The sequence below is a fragment of the Geotrypetes seraphini genome, chromosome 4, assembly GCF_902459505.1.
Source record: "Geotrypetes seraphini chromosome 4, aGeoSer1.1, whole genome shotgun sequence".
NCBI classification, from domain to species: Eukaryota; Metazoa; Chordata; class Amphibia; order Gymnophiona; family Dermophiidae; genus Geotrypetes; species Geotrypetes seraphini.
Genome location: NC_047087.1, coordinates 201,601,847 through 201,621,379, shown reverse-complemented (window position 1 = coordinate 201,621,379; position 19,533 = coordinate 201,601,847). Strand labels below are relative to the sequence as shown.

The 19,533-nt window shown below is 46.8% G+C and overlaps 1 protein-coding gene across 8 annotated transcripts in view; it reads right to left on the bottom strand.

Annotated features, from left to right (window-relative positions):
* Window positions 1-8,341: 8,341 nt before the first annotated feature.
* The window catches only part of ZSWIM8 (zinc finger SWIM-type containing 8), a 228,379-nt gene continuing 217,187 nt past the window's right edge, over window positions 8,342-19,533 (bottom strand). For all 8 annotated transcript variants that reach the window (XM_033940124.1, XM_033940125.1, XM_033940122.1 and 5 more), the window contains one exon: window positions 8,342-9,736. In XM_033940124.1, the coding sequence (XP_033796015.1) occupies window positions 9,533-9,736 (204 nt within the window). In that variant the 3' untranslated portion in view covers window positions 8,342-9,532. The remainder of the gene's footprint in view (window positions 9,737-19,533) is intronic.

Here is a 19,533-nt window from a genome sequence, read left to right as displayed (position 1 = left end):
TTTTTTTTTCTACCTTTGTTGTCTGGTTTCTGCTTTCCACATCTTCTCATTCAATTCCTTCCATCCACCATCCACTGTGTGTTTTCTCTCTGCCTCTTCCATTTGCTGTTACTGTGCCTTGCCCTTCACCCCCCCCCCCAATTGGTCTAGCACCCATCTTCTTCCCTCCACTCCCCCATAGTCTGGCATCTGTCTTCTTCCCACTCTGTCTTCCACATTTCCCTTGGGGGTCTGTTCCTCTCCACCCTCCTTCAATGTCTGTCCTATTCCTTTCCACCACCACCCTTCCCTCCCTCCTTTACCATCTGTTCCTTTCTACTACCCTTCAGCTCCTCTCGCGTGGCCTATCTACCTTCCTCCCTCTTATTTTCATGGCACGTTACAATGTAATTTGTGCAAGCCACTGGAGCCTGCAAGCTCGGTTCCTGTCCCATCCCCACAAACCATCTCGCTTCTGTGTTCCTATTTTCTCCATTTCTAATATCTCCCCTATGTATCTGTCATTGCCCCCCCCCCTGTGTCCATATACCATCCCCATGGCATGTCCCCTTTATGTCTCTGTCCCTATGCCCCATGCACATAATTTCCTCTCTTTCTGTTACCTTCCTGTGTCCAGATTTCCCCTATCTTCCTCTTCCATACTAGTGTGTTTCTTCTTTTCAACCCCATCTAGCTTTTTCCCCTCTTTCTTCCCCCCCCCTCCCTGCTTCTAGCATCTGGCTCACCTGCCAGTCCTTCCCTTTCTTTCCTGCTGTGGGTTTTTCTTTCCGTCTTCATCCCCTTGGCCCAGAATCCTTTTCCATTGCACTCCCTCCTTCCAGTTTGAGCCGGGAACACGGGTGATCGCACGGTCCTCGCAGCCCCCACCCACCTGCCCAATCGATCCTAGTGTTTAGCCAGCTCTCTCCCTTCTCACCTTAGTTTGTAGGTTTTCTTTTTCGGCGACCTGCACACTTTCCCAAAGAGCCGCACACGCGCGGCTGCTCAGTGTTCAATCTTCTGCTCTGCTGCAACTTCCTGTTTCCGGTTGTGTCAGAGCAGAAGATCGAAACTGAGCAGCAGCGGGTGCGCAGCTCTCTGATAGCGTGCGGGTTGCCAAAAAAGAAAACTTACAAACTAAGTGAGGAGAAGGGAGAGAGCTGGCTAAACACTAGGATCGATTGGGCAGGCGGGTGTGGGCTGCGGGGACCGCGCGATCCTTCATGCCTCACTGCGGGGACAAGACCATTCACCGCCCCACGGGGCGGTGAATGGCCTTGTCCCTGTCGCCGCAGTGACTGCTAGTTTTCGTTCCCCATTTCGGCGGGTCACCCGCAGCTAAACGCGGTGGCCGCGGGTAAACCGCCACCGTGTCATTCTCTAACACTGAGGCATCTTAGTCTGTTTGTTTAGCACCCAGCCTATGTGGACCAGCTCTACGGCATCCAGTTATCCATAAAATATTCAAACCTAGTTCCTTTTTCATAGCCAAGTCAAAGAAAGTCACTTCTGCCTATTCCAGTGTATCGCAAACCATGTGCTGCAGTAAAATTTCAGGTGTGCCACGAAATGCCAGTGAGGAGGAGAGGTGCCAGCTGACTGCCTAAAGGATGTCTCTCTCACGGCGAGCCACATTCTGTATGCAGTCAGCCAGCGCCGGCATCCATCTTGCAGAGGCTAATCCAAGTCACAGGAGTACCTGGCAAAACCCAAATAATAGCAGCATTCCATGCTAACATCCCATGTCTGTCTCAACAGCTCAGACTATGGACTTTTCCTCCAGGAATCTGTACAAACCTTTTTTTTTTTTTTAACCAGCTACATTAACTGTTCTTACCACATTCTCTGGCAACACATTTCAAAGCTTAACTATTCTCCAACTGAAAAAATATTTCCTCCTATTGGTTTTAAAACTATTACTCTAACTTCATTGAGTGTCCCCTAGTCTTTGTAAATCTTGATGCAGTAAAAATCGATCCACTCAGGATTTTGTAGACTTCAATCATATCTCCCCTCAGCCGTCTCTTTTCCAAGCTGAAGAGCCCTAACCTTTTTAGTCTTTCCTCATATGAGAGGAGTTCCTTCCTTTTTACCATCTTGGTTGCTCTTCTTTGAACTTTTTTTTAGTGCCACTATATCAGTGGTGTCAAACTCAAACCTTTTGCAGGGCCACATTTTGGATTTGTAGGTACTTGGAAGGCCTCAGAAAAAAAATAGTTAATGTCTTATTAAAGAAATGACATTTTTGCATGAGGTAAAACTCTTTATAGTTTATAAATCTTTCCTTTTGGCTGTCTTAATAATAATATTGTCATTTATAGCTAAAGAGACATATAATCAAGAAACTATTTTATTTTACTTTTGTGATTATGATAGGCATACCGAGGGCTTCAAAATAGTACCTGACAGGCCACAAGAGGCCCCTGAGCTGCGAGTTTGAGACCACTGCACTATATCTTTACTCAAGGTGAGGTCACACCATGGAGCAATACAGGGGGGCATTATAACATTCCTAGCATCCTGTTGCATTCTTGGCGGCCACTGCACATTGGACGGAAGGCTTCGGCTATTGTCTATGATGACACTTAGATCTTGACCCCCAAGGTGGTCCCTAGTATCCGATAACTAGGATTTGGATTATTCTTCCCAATGTGCATCACTTTCCATTTGTCCACATTGAATTTCATTTGCCATTTGAACACCTAGGGCTAGATTCACTACGGCCACAAATCGGAGCCGATCCGTGGCAGGGGGGTGATTCATGAAGCACCCTCATGCAAATGAGGGTGATCGGAATCACACCCCCAAATAACCTCAGGGATTGCTCTTCAGCGATCCCGACGTATGCGCAGACCATCTGTGCCCGGCAGAGCTGGAAAGAAAACTTTTTACTACTTTTGTTTTTTACTTTTTCAAGAGCCTGTGGTTTTAACCTGCTTTAAACCTGCAGGTTAAAACCACGGGTTTGCACTGTGGGGAAGGGCAGAAGAATCAGGGCAAGGAACAGGGTTTTTACACAAGCGACTGGTCCTCAACAGTCGCTTGTTTTGGGATCAGCCAGCCCAGTCGGTGTGCCTGCATTTGTTTAGTGAATTGCATCCTTCCTATTTTGCAGGCTGTTTCCCCACATTTGCATGCACGGATCAGATTGATGATCTGCCATGAGGTTAGTGAATCGGGTTGGAGGAAAATCAGCTCGGAAAGTGGTCGGGACATGATCGGTGTCCTTAGTTAATCTAGCCCTAGACATGAGGGAAGCCACTGCTTGCCCTGGATCGGTAGCATTGGAATGTTGCTACTATTTGCTTTTTGCCAGGTACTTGTGACCTCGATTGGCTACCAGGTTAGATGGACCATTGATCTGGCCCAGTAAGGCCATTCTTATGTATATTCTTTCAGGATATCCCAACACATCTGCAACCTTTGAATAATAGGAGGGAATACCGCCACTAAAATATATGGAGCCTTCTCAGCATGAGGAATATTGGCAACATAACATGACAGAATTTTCAGAGTATTCCTACTTATTCAATAGGTATGTTGAAATAAATATATGTCCTTTGTGTGAGACAGCTACTGTGATGGTAGTTGAAAATGTTAGCAACTTAACCCAAGTACTATCCTACCAAAAAACTGACAAAGTTAAAGTAAAGACACGATTATGAGGTGACAAAAATGACAATGGAAAAGAAAAATGCCTTGATAAGTATGACTATTAGAAAGCAGACAGTGGGACACTATCTCCTTGCTGCCTGGAACTATGGTCTCAATGAAATTAGCATTCACACAGCTGACAGTACTAAGAGCTAGATGCACTAAACAGGATCGGTAAGACTGTGTGGGTGCACTCCAATCTGAGTTTTGGCAATTTTAAGAGCCATTGATGCATCAAAAATTTTGCATGCAAATGATTTGCATGGAGGTTCATCATAATCCCCATCTCTCCTGTACGATTGATCACTGTGAGAATGACGCTCACACATATGCTGAGCCGGCAGGGGAAGCCAGAACAGCTGAGAGGCAGGGGAAAGCCTCCTGCCACTCAGCTGTTCAGGGCAGAAAACCTTTTCCTTTTTTTTAATGGGCACAGATGTTGTACATTACACATGAATATCTCTCATGGAAAAAAAAAAGACCCCCGATGACAGCCCACCCTGACAGCTCCTAGACAAACCAGCACTGGGGACCGACACCCCACCCCAGCGAAAATCAGCATGCAGGATGCCCACTTCTTCCTGCCAAAAGCGTCACCCCCTGCACCATTCCCTACCCTACCCGTCCCCTCCCCAAAAAAGGCAGGAGGGATGTCCACTTGCTCCTGCCACCAGATGCTTCCCTGAATCCCCCCCCCCCCCCGTACCTTTTTCAGATGTTGAGAGGAGGGAAGCACAGTCAATCCAGCTCTGAGGCCCACTGATTCAAAATGGTGGGCCTTCCCTCTGTGGGTGTCTGAGCCAATCAGGGCTTTAGGCCCTCCCCATGCATCACGTGATGCACCAGGGAGGGGAAGGCCTGCCATTTTTGACTGGTGGGCCTTGGAGCTAGAGGGACCATGGTTCCCTCCTGCTTCCAACTTCTGAAAAGGTCCCAGGGGAGCATCTAGGGGCAAAAGAATGCGAGCATCCCTCTTGCTTTTTTTTTTAGGAGGGAAGGGGTGGGGTAAGGGATGGATTATATAGGGAGGGGCTCTGTTGGCAGGAGGGAGTGGGAATCCCTCCTTCCCAGTTCATTGGGGAGGGCCATTATCGGTGGGGGAGGAGGCTTTTTCTTTTTATTCAGCAGATATTGTGTATATGTTAACACATGCACAGCATCTGTAGCCATTAAAAAAAAGTGCCGGTAAGACAGGTAAGCAACTGGTCCTGACCAGTTGCTTTTTATTGCGCATTGCCAAGCGATGTTAGTACATCAATCGCTTGGGTAGTTTACATGGGGTTTTAATATTAAATAACTAATTTGCATGGCTGGATCAGAAAATGGGCAATCGAGGGGGAAAAACAGGTGGTGAGCCATTGGGTCAAAACTAGTTTAGTGACAATCACTGACTTTAGTGCATTGAGCTTGAAAGGGAATTGCAAAGGACTTAATTCCATATCCAAACAAGCTGGTCAGAATGATACTAGGCCACGATTACTATGGTGCAAACAAAGGCAACATAAAATGGGGGGAGGGGCACAGGGCATCTTGGGTTGTGAAAGACCAGAGCTGAAAATATAAGTTGTACCCTATGTAAACAAAAGTAAGATTTACAGTTCAGGGACTTATAATTTAGAAAATGTGCCCCTGAGATAGGTTGTGTGGCAATCTGAAAGGCAATCTCATTGCACAAATGATAGCTACAGGACTGGAGAAATAAGCTGGCATAAGAGCTGCACAGGAAGCAGGCTAAACCAGAAGTGTCTACACATCTATGTACTTTTGGAAACAGTATATTTGGACTTTCTGCCTCAATTTTTGGCCTCACCACACAGCTAACTCTGAAAATGGAGGGAAAATACTTGCAGAAAGTTTTTCTCCCTTATATAAGTGTTGTTTTGCCCCTGCACTAGAGAATACAAATTTTAAGTCACCAAGTGGGCCAGGAAGCACTTCCTTCAGAAACACAATTTAAAACAGAATTTTTGAATCTGCGATTCCATTTGCAAACTCAATAGGAACTAACCTCTACTGGCCCGCAAGCATGCAAACAGAACAAACATGATTGTGAACATTAAACTTTTTCAGGCTAGCCTCACATTTAATCTCTGAAGGGTCTTTAACGTGTGCCCGCAATAAAAAAAATGCAGCATTTGTGTCAGTGTATGCTCAATGCTCAGACACAATATCGTGGTCCTGTCAAGGACCTACAGAAGTGTCCTAGTACCACAGACATTTAGATGTGAGGTGAGTTACTAGCATAATTCATAAATCTCAAGGCCTAGTGGTTAGGGCTGCAGCCTTGGCACCCTGAGGTTGCAGGTTCAAGTCCAGCGCTGCCCCTTGTGACTCTGGGTAAGTGACTTAACACTCCATTGCCCCAGGTACAGATTGTGAGCCCATCAGGACAAATAGGGAGAAAAACTTGAGTACCTCTATGTAAACCACTTAGGCAATAAGTGGTGTTTAAATACTTAAATAAAATAAAAAATAAAGCTATAAAGGCAGGTAGAGTCCATCTCATTGCACAAGAATTTTTTTTTTTTTTTACAGGTTAATTCAGGGGTCTCAAACTCACAGCCCAGGGGCCACATGCGGCCCACCAGGTACTATTTTGAGGCCCTCGTTATGTTTATCATAATCATAAAAGTAAAATAAAGTTTCTTGATCATAAGTCTCTTTAGCTATAAATGACAATATTATTATTAAGACTTAGCCAAAAGGAAAGATTTATAAACTATAAAGAGTTTTACCTCATGCAAAATTGTCAATTCTTTAATAACACATGAACTATTTTTTCTGAGGCCCTCCAAGTACCTACAAATCCAAAATGTGGCCCTGCAAAGGGTTTGAGTTTGAGACCACTGGGTTAATTGTACTAATCTTGTGCATCAGAAAATAAGCAGTGCCAACCTATGAGCTTTAAAAATGAACGTGTGGTGGCAGTGGGCTTAGACAATCATCTGCTTTAGCAGTGGGAGGCAGATGGTTGGATGCTGCTGGCTGACTGCAAATGAGTAAAAGTAAATGTGGAAGGAGCCGTGGAGATGGGGGAAGCAGGAAGAGCACATAGAGAACAGGGATGCTGATCTTCAGCAATACAGGAGGTGGGAAGCATAGGAGCCAGCTCTTTGGGTGCTTGAGTACCCCCAATATTGAAGAAGTTCCTTGACTGTGTCCAGAGAGAAAATTTTCATTGGGTTTAGCACCTAAAAAAAAAAAGGTTCTAATGTCATTAACTTCTAATTACTTATTATTTGACTAATTTTTATGTTTTTATTTAAACAAAGTTGGGATATTCACATAAGGAGCACCCCTAATAATTTTGAAAAGTTGGCTCTTCCAAAATGGGAAGACACTTACAGCACCTTTATATGCAGCTACCCAGGCCCTTTCTTTGCTCCTATTAATGTAGCCATTTTAAAAATAGACTCTGGCCAGGGGTCGCAAACTGCACTTCCTTCCAGAACCTAGTAAGGGTAGACCCAGTATTTGGTTACCAGTGTTACTTTTGTATGACTGAATTATAGAGCCTCTGGGAAGACAATTCCTGTTACCTACAGAGCATCCCTGGTCCTGGTCTACATAAGAAGCAGAACTGGAGGTGACAGCCGAACTCAAGTTTCCCACAGTGAACAGTCACTAAGTCAACTCAGACATGCTTCTTTTTTTTTTAACCAACACATTTTTTCCCCTACAAGTGCCAGTTAGGTTCTTGCTATAGTATGAAGCAACTCACCAAAACACTTTTTTAAGACTTCTTTATGCATCCCCAGAGCAGTCATGTAACAGGCCACTGTGACATTGTAGCTGGCTATGACTGGACAACCCATGAAGCACTGAAACTCTCATATTTCAAACATGCATCCCCTGCAGCTCACTAACAAAATCTCGGTAGTCAGCTAGTAGGAAAACTTGCATTCTGTCTTTTAGTCTTAATACAGATGGAACAAGTAAGTTCCTCAGCATACCACTTCTGGAAGCAAATGAGGAGATGTGATAACTTGCTTGCAGTTGTCAGAGTCAGCTTTAGGGAAAGTAGCAAGAAGCAAAATGTGTTGACAAACTGAAGGTGGTTAAACTGTTAACTGACTTTGCCACTGGCATCACCACAGACCCAGTACAGTGTGAGGCCTTGTTGGAAGGAGTTGAACAGCATTGCAGGCTTGCTCCTATCTCAAGAAGACATTGAAAACTTGAGTGTTTGGAATGCCATTGGTAGATGCCTACACTAAAGCGGACGTGTTTAGCTATTAACGAAGTATGTTAAATTTCTGTTATCTTCCACAATAAAATGCAGATATTGAAGGTTCATTTAATAAAATACTGCTAGTTTGTTTTTTTTGCATAAAATGTCTTTTTATCAATGTACCATTGTTGAGTGTGAAAACATAAAAGATAGTTATAGCTATAATACCAAGAAATTTGCTCCATTAAGCAAAAATAATAGCAAATTTTAAGAAAAATTGAGCTTTATGTAATCTGTGGCTTTGAACGACCCCAGGGTGGGCTTAAAAAAATTTTAAACATTATTTTCTGATCCAGCACAATCAAATTCAAAGGAAAAACATCAATTCACACAGTTTTTCCAACTTTAGGCTTTTCTGGCAACCCTACCTCACACCCAGGAGTGGCTGCTTTCTGCTTGTAGTGATAGGTCTGAAATCCTATTCCCTGGCCTTCAGACTAGTGGGGAGAACACCACATCCTCTCTTCCCTCATTTAACCCTGACATCAATTTCAGTGTCTGCATTTTTAATAGGACTCTTTTTTTTTTTTTTTTTTACATCCAAAGATGCAATATGAAAATATTGTTTAAATATGGAAATTAAGAACTGCATCATCAAATTCTAGCTTCCCATGACAAAGATAATCACCTATGTATGAATATAAAAAAACATCCTCATAAGCTATGACAGTCCATCAGTGATAGCACAACAGTTCCATTTTAATTCCATTTTATCAAAATAACAAAAAAAAACAAAAAAAACCCTCTTTCTACACCCACACATCTCTTCTTCCTGGACTCACATTGTGTATGGACAAAGCATACATTCTGACACACAGACTATAAAGAAAACAAATGTTTAATCTGGGAGATAGGGGAACCCTTAAAATATAAAGGAAAGAAAATGAATATCCCAGTGTAAGAGAAAAGGGCTACACGATGCAGAAACCCCCCAACAGGACTGGGATCACTGTAAAAATTTCTTCTGACGCCAGCTGAACTTGTGGGATTCCACACATATCTACATTTATCTTTCCCAAAAGTCATTTAGGGAAAAACTTCAAGATAAACAAAAAATTAAAAAGAAACCAAACATGTGAAATGTAATCTGAGAAAGAAGCCTTTTCTAAGAACTGAAGTCCCAGCCTCTCCCACCAGGAAGTACTGCACAAGCACGGACTTGGAGAGAAGGAGAATGCATGTGTTTTCCTGTTGTAGCTTCTCACACAGATGAACTATGTGATAATACACAGAGCCTGTACAAAGAAAATATCTTTATAAATGCCAAAATAAATATTAAGACAGAGCCTAAACATACATTCACACATGCATACACGCACACATACTGACACCCCCCCCCCCCACCCCCACAGCAAATGTTCATTGTACAAACTTCATGGGTTAGAGAGAATATAGTGGAAGGACACATATGGGCCAGTTGTGTTTCTATTAATTTCCTGATGCATAAAGAAGCAAAAGGTCTTGGCTGGACTGATCGGGGAAGAAAACCCGAGCAAACACACGCAAAATCCTGTTCTTCAGAGGAGGAATGTCACTGTATGGATTCTTCTAATCAGTGGTTTTCAACAACTTCGACTGACTTCGGAACCAACCCCCTCATCGGAAGGATGACAGATCTAAAAGGGAATGTCCAGCAGGATCGGCATAGGGATGGTGAGTCAGGAGATGTCAGGGGGAGAAGGTAGCCATTTCCAGTGAGACCCGCTGCCACAGATCCTTGGTTTGCTTACTCCGCTTCATGTTCTGTAGGATGTCGTTGAATTGCATCATGCCCATAGGTGTCAAACAGAAGGCGCTGCGGGCACTGCGGATGGCATTCACAAAGTCATCGTAGTCAGCTGGGGTAAGGTGTATTAACCGGTGGTGGATGTACTATGGCATGGAGGAAGAAAAGGAAACATCTATTAGAGAAATTCCTCATTACCTGGAGCCCCAGGCTTGGTTTCACCACTCAATTACTATGTAGTACGCCTCTTACTCTCCTGTGTCTCACCTCAGCCAATTACACCTAGGTGTTTTCACTACCAGTTTGCACTACTTTTTAACCATTTTTATTTTAGAGTTCAACAATTTTTATTGATGATATCACCAAGATACAACAGGAACAATAAAACAAGAACAGGTATCATCACATTATATCACAGAATTCCATCAACCCCCCCCTCCACCCCAACCACAAAGCAACAGTAAGTAGGATGGTCACAGCAAAATATATGAAACCATAAGAAACCTACAGGACCACTACAAAAAAGGAAACCAGTGTACCCTGCTGCTTTGTGGACTGCTACTTTGTGGGTGTGAAATTGTGATTCAGAACTACCATCCCTACTACCACATGGCTGTGCATGTACCAGGTTCTAGAACAGGGGTAGGGAACTCCGGTCCTCGACAGCCATATTCCAGTCGGGTTTTCAGGATTTCCCCAATGAATATGCATTGAAAGCAGTGCATGCAAATAGATCTCATGCATATTCATTGGGGAAATCCTGAAAACTCGACTGGAATACGGCTCTCGAGGACCGGAGTTCCCTACCCCTGTTCTAGAACATATAATTTCTAAATGTCATTACTATATGATCTTTGCCTATATACATGTGCATGTCTGTCACTGGACACTATAGGATAAATTCATTAACCTGCCCAATCGTGACCGATCTGTGTCCGATCCGGGCAGGTCCGATGGATTCTGCAACCAATAATATTCTAATGGGGCAATCGGAGGAATGCCCCCATCCGCAGACACGGATCACTTTCCCTGTAGATAGTTAGCACATGCGTACATGTTAGTTTTTGCTGCGTATTTCTTTTTGGTTTTTTTTTGGGGGGGGGGGCCCGACTCTCCTGCTATCTCTTCAACTACCATCAGTTGTCTTGAAGGGCGATCCCCGTCGGGCAGCAGCCTCTTTAAAAGGCTAAAATTCACTGGCCCTGACTCTCCTGCTCTCTGTCACCTTCCCTGCAGTGCGAGCCAGCAGGATTAAAGCGGGGCTGCACTGCGTCGTGCAGCCTCTCTTTAAACACACGGGCTCGCACTGCAGGGAAGGCAGCAGAGAGCAGGAGAGTCGGGGCAGCAGAGATCTGTCTGGGTGGCAGAGAGCAGCGGGAGTTTGGATTCGGGGCAGAGAGCAGGGTAGCAAAAGGAGAGTCAGGGCAGCGAGACTGAAAGGCAGGAGATGAGCAGAGAGCAGGGTAGTGAGAGGAGCTAAAAATGCGGCCAACAGCCACTGCTCTCCCCCATAATCCGACCCTAGGCCTTCTGCAGAATAAAGGCAGCCAGATCGGGACTGCAGAGAGCAGGGCGGCAATGGAGCTGGAGAATGGGAAGGGACGTTTGCAACTGGTCCCCAGCAGTCGCTTCTTGTGTTGATCGGCCAGCCCAGTCGGTTTGCAAAATTTGTTTAGTGAATCGTGTCCCTGCCTACGTTGCATGCCGTGCCCCTCATTTGCACGCGCGGATCCGAATCAGATCGGCAGAGAGGTAAGTGAATCGGGCCGGAGTAAAATCGGGTCGCAAACCAATCGGTACATGATTGGTTTGCTTTTTGAATCAAGCCCTATTAGTTTTGTTGCCATCCTTGAATCCTGGATGATATTCCAAATACCAGTGTTAAATGGTTACAGCTAGGAAATGTGTGAGCCTTTCGATGTGGTCAGATGATAGTTTCGGAGGGAGAGGAAGGTGGAAAGGGGGTATTGAAAATGTACAATATGTTTCAGGGATGGGTTTGTTATGAGCCCCTTTTGTGGAATGCCATCCTTAAATTGTTGTTGATATTACATTGTTGGTTTGAGTGCAAGTCCAGCTTTTTATTTTTTAAGAGGACTTGTTATATCTTCTTTAGCTAACAGTGTAGGTCAAAGCGGTTTACAACTGAAACAAATACAAAGAGGAAACAAGAACTCCATTAATATAATATGAAGGCAATATCCACACATTCCAAGGTTCAAGCACACCAAAGTAAAACTGCAGGGTATGTCATCTGCTCCCAACTAATCCAGCCATAAGCCCGATGGGAAGGTCAGGCTTTAGCAGCTCTCAAACTGTTTCAAGGATAACTCTTCTCTCTCGTAGTAAGTAGGAGTGAGCTCCAAACAGCGGGGGCCATAAAGAAAAAAAGCACTGTGTCAAGTATTCTCTGGTTGAGCCAAATGGGGACCAGGTAAAACCAGCCACTGGTTGTTGAGAGATTCGAGTACATGAGTGGGTGAATAGGGAACTGAAAGAGATGACACATAAGCAGGAGTAGATAAGTGGAAAGCCTTAACAGTTAGCAACAGAAGCTTGAATGCAATGCGGTGCAGCTTTAGAACAAAGCTGATGTGATCTGATTTCCCTAAGTTACACAACAAACAAATGGCAGTATTTTGTAGCATTTGAAGTTTCTTAAGGGCATGCTTAGATGCTTGAAGATACAATATTACAACAGTACAATCGGGTTGTGAAGTGAGATAGAAAGCACAGTTACTTACCGTAACAGGTGTTATCCAGGGACAGCAGGCAGATATTCTTAACGCATGGGTGACGTCACCGACGGAGCCCCGGTACGGACCTTTTTAATTAGAAAGTTCTAGTTGGCCGCACCGCGCATGCGCGAGTGCCTTCCCGCCCGACGGAGGAGTGCGTGGTCCCCAGTTAAGATAAGCCAGCTAAGAAGCCAACCCGGGGAGGAGGGTGGGACGTAAGAATATCTGCCTGCTGTCCCTGGATAACACATGTTACGGTAAGTAACTGTGCTTTATCCCAGGACAAGCAGGCAGCATATTCTTAACGCATGGGTGACCTCCAAGCTAACAGAGAGGGAGGAGGGATAGTTGGCCATTAGGAAAATAAATTTTGTAACACAGATTGGCCGAAGTGTCCATCCCGTCTGGAGAAGGCATCCAGACAGTAGTGAGTAGTGAACGTGTGAACTGAGGACCAAGTGGCAGCCTTGCAGATTTCCTCGATGGGCGTGGAACGGAGGAAAGCCACAGAAGCAGCCATAGCTCTGACCCTGTGGGCCGTGACAGCACCTTCCAGTGAGAGACCGGCCCGAGCATAACAGAACGCAATGCAGGCAGCTAGCCAGTTGGAAAGCGTCCGTTTAGAGACAGGACGACCTAGACGGTTAGGATCGAAGGTCAGAAAGAGCTGAGGAGACGAGCGGTGAGCCCTGGTATGGTCAAGGTAGTATGCAAGGGCACGCTTACAATCCAGCGTGTGCAACGCCTGTTCCCCAGGATGAGAATGGGGTTTAGGGAAAAAGACCGGCAACACAATGGACTGGTTGAGGTGAAAAGCCAAGACCACCTTGGGGAGGAATTTAGGGTGGGTACGCAGAACCACCTTGTCATGGTGAAAAACAGTGAACGGTGGATCGGCGACCAGTGCATGCAGCTCACTAACCCTCCTGGCAGAGGTGATGGCAATGAGGAAAAGCACCTTCCAAGTTAGAAGTTTGAGCGAAGTCGTGGCAAGAGGCTCAAAAGGAGGTTTCATGAGGGCTGATAAAACCACATTTAGGTCCCAGATGACAGGAGGAGGCTTCAGAGGTGGTTTGACATGGAAGAGGCCTCTCATGAACCGGGAAACCAGAGGATGAGCCGTGAGAGGTTTTCCGAGGATAGGCTCATGAAACGCAGTGATGGCACTGAGGTGGACTCTGATTGAGGTAGACTTGAGGCCAGCATCGGACAGAGAGAGCAAATAGTCCAGTACAGTTTCCACCGCCAATGAGCTGGGATCGTGATGATGCAGGAGACACCAAGAGGAAAACCGGGTCCACTTCTGATGGTAACATTGAAGAGTGGCCGGTTTCCTGGAGGCATCCAAAATGCGACGGACAGGCTGAGACAGATTCTCTGGAGAGGTCAGCCCGAGAGAAACCAAGCTGTCAGGTGGAGCGAGGACAGATTGGGATGTAGTAGAGACTGATGCTGCTGTGTAAGTAGAGTAGGAAACACAGGAAGAGGAATGGGCTCCCTGGAGCTGAGCTGAAGCAGAAGGGAGAACCAGTGTTGTCGAGGCCACCGAGGGGCGATGAGAATCATGGTGGCCTTGTCCCTGCGGAGTTTGTATAGCGTCCGCAACATCAGAGGGAGTGGAGGAAAGGCATAGAGGAACCGATCCGTCCAGTCGAGCAGGAATGCATCCGCGGCCAGACGGTGAGGAGAGAAGAGTCTGGAACAGAACTGGGGCAGCTGATGGTTGTGAGGAGCTGCAAAGAGGTCCACCTGTGGAGTGCCCCAGCGAGCAAAGATGGAGCGGAGTGTTGGAGGGTCCAGAGTCCACTCGTGAGGTTGAAGGATGCGGCTGAGATTGTCGGCCAGGGAGTTCTGTTTGCCCTGGATGTAGACAGCCTTGAGGAAGAGACTGTGGTCCGTGGCCCAGGTCCAGATGCGGAGAGCCTCCTGACAGAGGAGGCGAGATCCGGTGCCGCCTTGCTTGTTTATGTAGTACATGGCGACTTGATTGTCTGTGCACAGGAGAAGAACCTGAGGGCAGAGAAGGTGCTGGAAGGCCTTGAGAGCATAGAACATGGCTCTGAGTTCCAGGAAATTGATGTGATGTTGACGCTCCTGAGGGGTCCAGAGCAGTGTTCCCGCTAAGCTGCGCTGGCGTGCGCTGGCGCACAAAATATTACATCGCAGCGCACAAGTTTCACGTCACAGCGCACACTCGAGCGGAGGTGAGAGGAAGCGGCGGCGTTCTGCCCTGATCGCCTAAGATGCAGCAGCGGCGGCTCCTTTCATGATCCCCGTAAATTACGGGGATGCCGCCGCTGCTGCATCTTAGGCGATCAGGGCAGACCGCCGCCGCTTCCTCTCACCTCCGCTCGAGTGTGCGCTGTGACGTGAAACTTGTGCGCTGCGATGTAATATTTTGTGCGCCAGCGCACGCCAGCGCAGCTTAGCGGGAACACTGGTCCAGAGTCCCTGGGTGCGTAGATCTCCTAGATGAGCTCCCCACGCATAGGGGGAGGCATCCGTGGTTATGATCATGGAGTGAGGGGGTAGATGAAGGAGTAGACCCCTGGAAAGATTGGAGGAGTTCAACCACCATTGAAGAGATTGCTGAAGAGACGATGTCACAGAGATGGGATGAGAAAGAGGATCCGTGGTCTGTGACCATTGGTTGGCTAGAGTCCACTGAGGTGGAGTCGTGCCAGAGGAAGTACATGGACCGTCGAGGCCATGTGGCCCAAGAGGACCATCATCTGTCGAGCTGGGATGGTTTGATGAAGGAGCACCTGACGACAGAGGTGGAGCAGGGTCCGGTGTCGGTCGGAGGGGAGAAACGCCCTCATCAGAGTGGTGTCGAGAACTGCTCCGATGAACTGAAGTCGCTGTGTGGGAAGCAGATGCGACTTGGGGTAGTTGATCTCGAACCCCAAGAGATGGAGGAAAGAGATGGTGTGATGAGTGGCTTGCAGCACAAGTGGAGACTTAGTTGCTTTCACCAATCAATCGTCCAAGTAGGGGAACACCTGGAGGTTGTGAGACCTGAGGAAGGCCGCTACCACAATAAGGCACTTGGTGAACACCCTGGGCGATGATGCGAGGCCAAAAGGTAGTACCTTGTACTGATAGTGGCGGTGCTGAATCTGAAAGCGGAGGTAGCGACGTGAATTCAGATTGATGGGGATGTGAGTGTAGGCCTCTTTGAGGTCCAGGGAACATAGCCAGTCGTGATGAGAGAGAAGAGGGTAAAGCGTGGCCAGGGAGAGCATTCTGAACTTCTCTTTGACCAGATACTTGTTGAGGTCCCGGAGATCCAGGATGGGGCGGAGGTCTCCTGTCTTCTTGGGAACCAGGAAGTAGCGGGAGTAGAATCCCTGACCCCTTTGGTCCGGAGGCACCTCTTCGATGGCATTGAGAAGAAGGAGGGATTGGACCTCCCTCAGGAGGAGTGGGGTTTGGGAGGAGTGAGAAGCAGACTCTACGGGAGGATTGTCTGGTGGAAGAGTCTGGAAGTTGAGAGAGTAGCCGTGGCGAATGATGTTGAGGACCCATTGGTCTGATGTGATGACCTCCCAACGGCTGAGGAAATGCTGGAGTCGACCTCCGATAGGCTGAGGAAGAGGTAATGATGTTGGGAGACTGACTATGCCCTGGAGAAAAGAGTCAAAAGGGCTGAGATGGTTTTGACGGAGGTAGAGGCTTGGCAGGTTGGTGAGACTGAGAGCGAGCCTGAGTTTGATGTTGTTGCCGAGGTCGGCGTGGCTGCTGTTGAGGCGGGTTGAGAGGTCTGGCCGAGAACCTGTGTTGGTAAGAAGACTGTTGCCTGTAGGGGCGAGCAGGTGGAGTCTTCTTTTTAGGTTTGATCAGAGTGTCCCACCTGGTCTCGTGTGCCGAGAGCTTCTCGGTGGTCGAGTCCAGGGATTCTCCGAAGAGTTCATCACCCAGACAAGGTGCGTTAGCCAGGCGGTCCTGGTGGTTAATGTCTAGGTCAGAGACTCTCAGCCATGCCAAACGGCGCATGGCCACTGCCATGGCAGATGCACGAGAGGTCAGCTCAAATGAGTCGTAGATGGAACGAACCATGAATTTCCTGAGTTGGAGGAGGCTAGAAATATGTTGCTGGAAAAGAGGGACCTTACGTTCAGGAAGATATTTCTGTAAGGAGGAGAGCTGTTGCACCAGATGCTTCATGTAGAAGGAGAAGTGGAAGGTGTAGTTGTTGGCTCTATTGGCTAACATGGCATTTTGGAAAAGGCGCTTACCAAATTTATCCATGGTTTTTCCCTCTCTGCCAGGAGGGGTGGAGGCATATACACTGGAACCCTGAGATTTTTTCAAGGTAGATTCCACCAGGAGGGACTCGTGGGGCAATTGAGGTTTATCAAACCCTGGGATTGGGATAACCCGGTATAAGCTATCCAATTTACGAGGGGCTCCAGGAACCGTGAGGGGAGCTTCCCAGTTTTTATAGAAAGTTTCCCGTAAGATGTAGTGGACGGGCAACTTCAGAAATTCTTTGGGAGGTTGCTCAAAGTCTAGGGCATCGAAGAAAGCCTGAGACTTTTTAGAGTCGGACTCCAAGGGAATGGAAAGAGCTGCTGACATCTCCCTAAGGAATTTGGAGAAAGAGGATTGCTCTGGTTTGGAGACGGTGTCGGTCATGGAGGGTTCTTCATCGGTTGATGAAGCGTCCTCCTCGGTACCGTGAGGGGAGTCTTCCCACAAATCTGGGTCCCTAACGTCGGGGTGCGTACGTTTGGACATCGGTGTGGAGGGCTCGGCATGGCGGGTCTTTGAAAGAGATTTGCCTGAGCGCACCGAGACGGTACCGGGTGAGGAAGACCGATGTCGTTCCTGGGACCGGACAGGGTCGGCAGCATCACGGGTACGTACTGTAGGTGTTTCTGCCAAGAGCACCGGCATGGAAGTATTAATCGGTACCGAGGGGGTCGACACCGATGGGACAATGTGAGGCTCGGACCGGTCCTGTACCGGAAGGTGCGGTGCCAGCAACGCCGGCAACAGTTGTTGGAGCTGTTGTTGCAGATGCTCCTGTAACTGTGTTTGGAGTATGGCCGCGATGCGGTCGTCTAGGGGAGGCACCGGTACCGTTTTTTTCTTCTTCGATACCATAGGTGCCGCTCTACGCTCCGGCGATGAGGAGGCCGATGATGAGGCACTCACCGAGATCGGAGCGGAGCGTTTGCGGGACCGGTGCGGCGCCGGGAGGGCCGGTGTCGCTACCGTGGCAGGAGGGCGCTCAAGGGAAGTGGGAGGCTTCTTAGCCGGCTTACCTGGGCCCAACGACCCCGAGGAAGGGTCCGGTGGTGTCGATGTCGTCGGTGCCGACTTTTGTGGTGCCGTCGACGTCGCAGCCGGTTCCATGGCAGATCCGGTACCAAACAAAATATTTTGCTGGATCTGCCGATTTTTCAAAGTACGCTTTTTAAGCGTAGCACAGCGGGTGCAGGTGTCAGCCCGATGCTCTGGACCCAAGCACTGGAGGCACCAATTGTGTGTGTCAGTGAGGGAGATCGGGCGTGCACACCGCTGGCACTTCTTAAAACCCGGTTGAGGGGGCATGAAGGGAAACACGGCCTCCGCAAAATTGAATCCGGAGGCCTGTATGGTGGCAACAGGCCCCGCCGGGGCCGGCCTGAAAAAATAAAGAAAACTCGACGAGTTTTTTTTTTTTGTTTTTTTAAACAAAAATAAAGGGAATCCGATAAGAAAAAAGAAAAAAGAGATAAAATACGCGAGCGGGAAGGCAAAAATTAGTTTTTCAATGGCCGTTGAAAACACATGCGTCTTCTTCGCTCCGCGGAAACGAAGAAACTGGGGACCACGCACTTCTCCGTCGGGCGGGAAGGCACTCGCGCATGCGCGGTGCGGCCAACTAGAACTTTCTAATTAAAAAGGTCCGTACCGGGGCTCCGTTGGTGACGTCACCCATGCGTTAAGAATATGCTGCCTGCTTGTCCTGGGATAATAAGCTAATGCAATCCATCATGATCCATGCAAGCCCTTACTAATCGTAATCATCATAAAATGGAAAAAAATAGATTTGCAAACTGCTGAGTTTTGAGAGGTTAAAGATAACTGGGAATCAAAGAGGACACCAAGATACTGAAAATTAGACAGGGATAATAGGGGTATTAAATAAAGACAAGTTACTATTTGGATAATGAAGGATACTACAGTTTTTGGTTTGTTTCTTTTTATCACAGTTCAAAACCAGATGATATTCAAGCAACTACCTTTCAGTCAATTAAAGACAGTTTTGCGATGGCACAGGATCAGGATTAATGAGCTCCATATGGAGTAATAAGAGAATATTAGCAGCATAAATGAGAAAAGAAATCCCAGCCTCCTGAATGAGTGTAGGCAAAGGTCATAAAGAAAGGTTAAATAGAATAAGTGATAAAATATATCCTTGAGCAGTGGTATCAAACATGCGGCCCATAGGCTGCATGCAGCGCCCCAGGTGCAATTTTTCAGCCCGCAGTCCTGTTTGCAATCTAACAATCTGGGCAGGAAGAGAGGCTCCGGTGCCAGCGTCAGCTGACTTGCAACTTCCTGCAGCTGTGAACTGGATTGAGAACTGGTTGAAGGACAGATGGCAAAGGGTGACAGTTAATGGAGTTTTCTCAAAGGATAGAAATGTAAGTACTGGAGTGCCTCAGAGATCTGTACTGGGGCCAACCCTATTCAATAGATTTATAAACTAAACTAAACTGAGAAGGCTCGACTCAGTTTACAGCAATTAAATAAACAGGGAATGATTTACAAATGATAAATAGAAGATGATAGCAAAATTTCAAAATAATTAATTTTCAAAATGTTTGGCAGAGTAGTTTTTAAAGATTTACGGAAAAATTGAAACGAACTGGAACTCCTTAAAAAAAAGGGGGAGATCATTCCAGAGTTGAGAGAATTTAAAGACCAAAGATTGACTGAAGATCTTGACTCCTTTGATCCCTTTTTTAGAAGGAGGGGAAAGTTTAAATTGTTGGATACCTCTTGCAAAGGAGAATTGGTAAATGTTCCACTGCTGAAGGGTTGGAAGGAAAAGTTTGCCTTTTTGTGGATAACACCAAGATTTGCAACAGATTGGACTCCTTGGTGTGTGTGGAGAATATGAGAAGGTATCTATTAAAATAAGGAGATTGGTCTAACGTCTGGCAGTTAAAATTTAATGCAAAGAAGTGCAGAAATACAAGAAAACAGTA